Raw genomic sequence first — 950 nt, 5'->3', positions numbered from 1 at the left:
CCTTAAATTCTCTGAAAATTAATTGTAATTCTATGAAGTCGCCCATAGCACTTTTCCTAGTAACCCAATGAAGTCGATAGCGTTGAGATTCTAGTTGCTATTAGAGTTAGGATAACAGAAAATAGCCCAGCTGTTGCTAACAGAATCTGTTCCTAATTCGCTTCAACACCTCTAACTCGAGACGACCAAGTGACAAGCTCGTAGGCCTTTTGCTACAAGGCCCGAAGGCCCTGCCGAAGGGATGAGCGCTTGGGTTTTGGGGCGTTTGAATTAAAATCTTGAATTAATGGAATATTTATTATAGAGAGAAAATGGAAGAACAGGTCAGATGCGCGAGAAAGAATCTTCTCGCTTAGAAACCACCAATACGTTCATCACCCAGATGTCTAGTGGCCGTAGCCGGAGGCGCCCTTGGCCTTGGAGAGGGCCTTGGTGGCCGCCGCCCTGGCCTGCGCGGCGGCGCCGGCGGCGTCCTCCAGGTCGCTGAGCGCCGTGTACTGCTGCTGGTTGAGCGAGTTGGCGGCCTGCTGCGCCTGCCACGCCATGGTCCTCTGGCCGTTGAGGAAGGCCTGCTGCTCGGCGTGGCTGGTGGTGGCCTGGCTGGCCAGGGCCTTGGCCTCCGACAGGATGGTGGCCACGTTGGCGGCGAGGCCCTGGGCCATGGACGCTGTCAGCTTGGCTGCCTGGTAGGCGATGTTGGCCTTGGAGGCCAGGGAGCCCTCGGCGAAGGCAGCGGCCTGCGCGCCCTGCGCCGCCTGCGTCACTGCTGCGGCCTGCGCCTGCTTGCTGGCTGCGGCTGCCTGCGCCGTCTGCGATGCGGCGAAGGCGGCGGCGGCTGCGTTGGAGGCGGCTCCTGCGGCGGCTGCGTGAGCTGCGCCTCCCAAGCCTGCGGCTGCGGCGGTGGCCTGCGCGGCGGCCTGGTTGGCGATGTCGGCGCCAGAAGGTCCGTG

At 60.9% G+C, this 950-nt stretch overlaps 1 protein-coding gene across 1 annotated transcript in view; it reads right to left on the bottom strand.

The window, feature by feature from the left end:
• Window positions 1–332: 332 nt before the first annotated feature.
• Window positions 333–950, bottom strand: part of LOC119593260 (glycine, alanine and asparagine-rich protein-like) — a 5,448-nt gene continuing 4,830 nt past the window's right edge. The window contains exon 4 of the mRNA XM_037942192.1: window positions 333–950. Within this exon, the coding sequence (XP_037798120.1) occupies window positions 387–950 (564 nt within the window). The 3' untranslated portion in view covers window positions 333–386.

This window comes from Penaeus monodon, chromosome 32 (genome assembly GCF_015228065.2).
Source record: "Penaeus monodon isolate SGIC_2016 chromosome 32, NSTDA_Pmon_1, whole genome shotgun sequence".
Classification (NCBI taxonomy): Eukaryota; Metazoa; Arthropoda; class Malacostraca; order Decapoda; family Penaeidae; genus Penaeus; species Penaeus monodon.
Note: the sequence above shows the minus strand (reverse complement) of the source record. Positions and strands in the feature narration are given on the sequence as shown.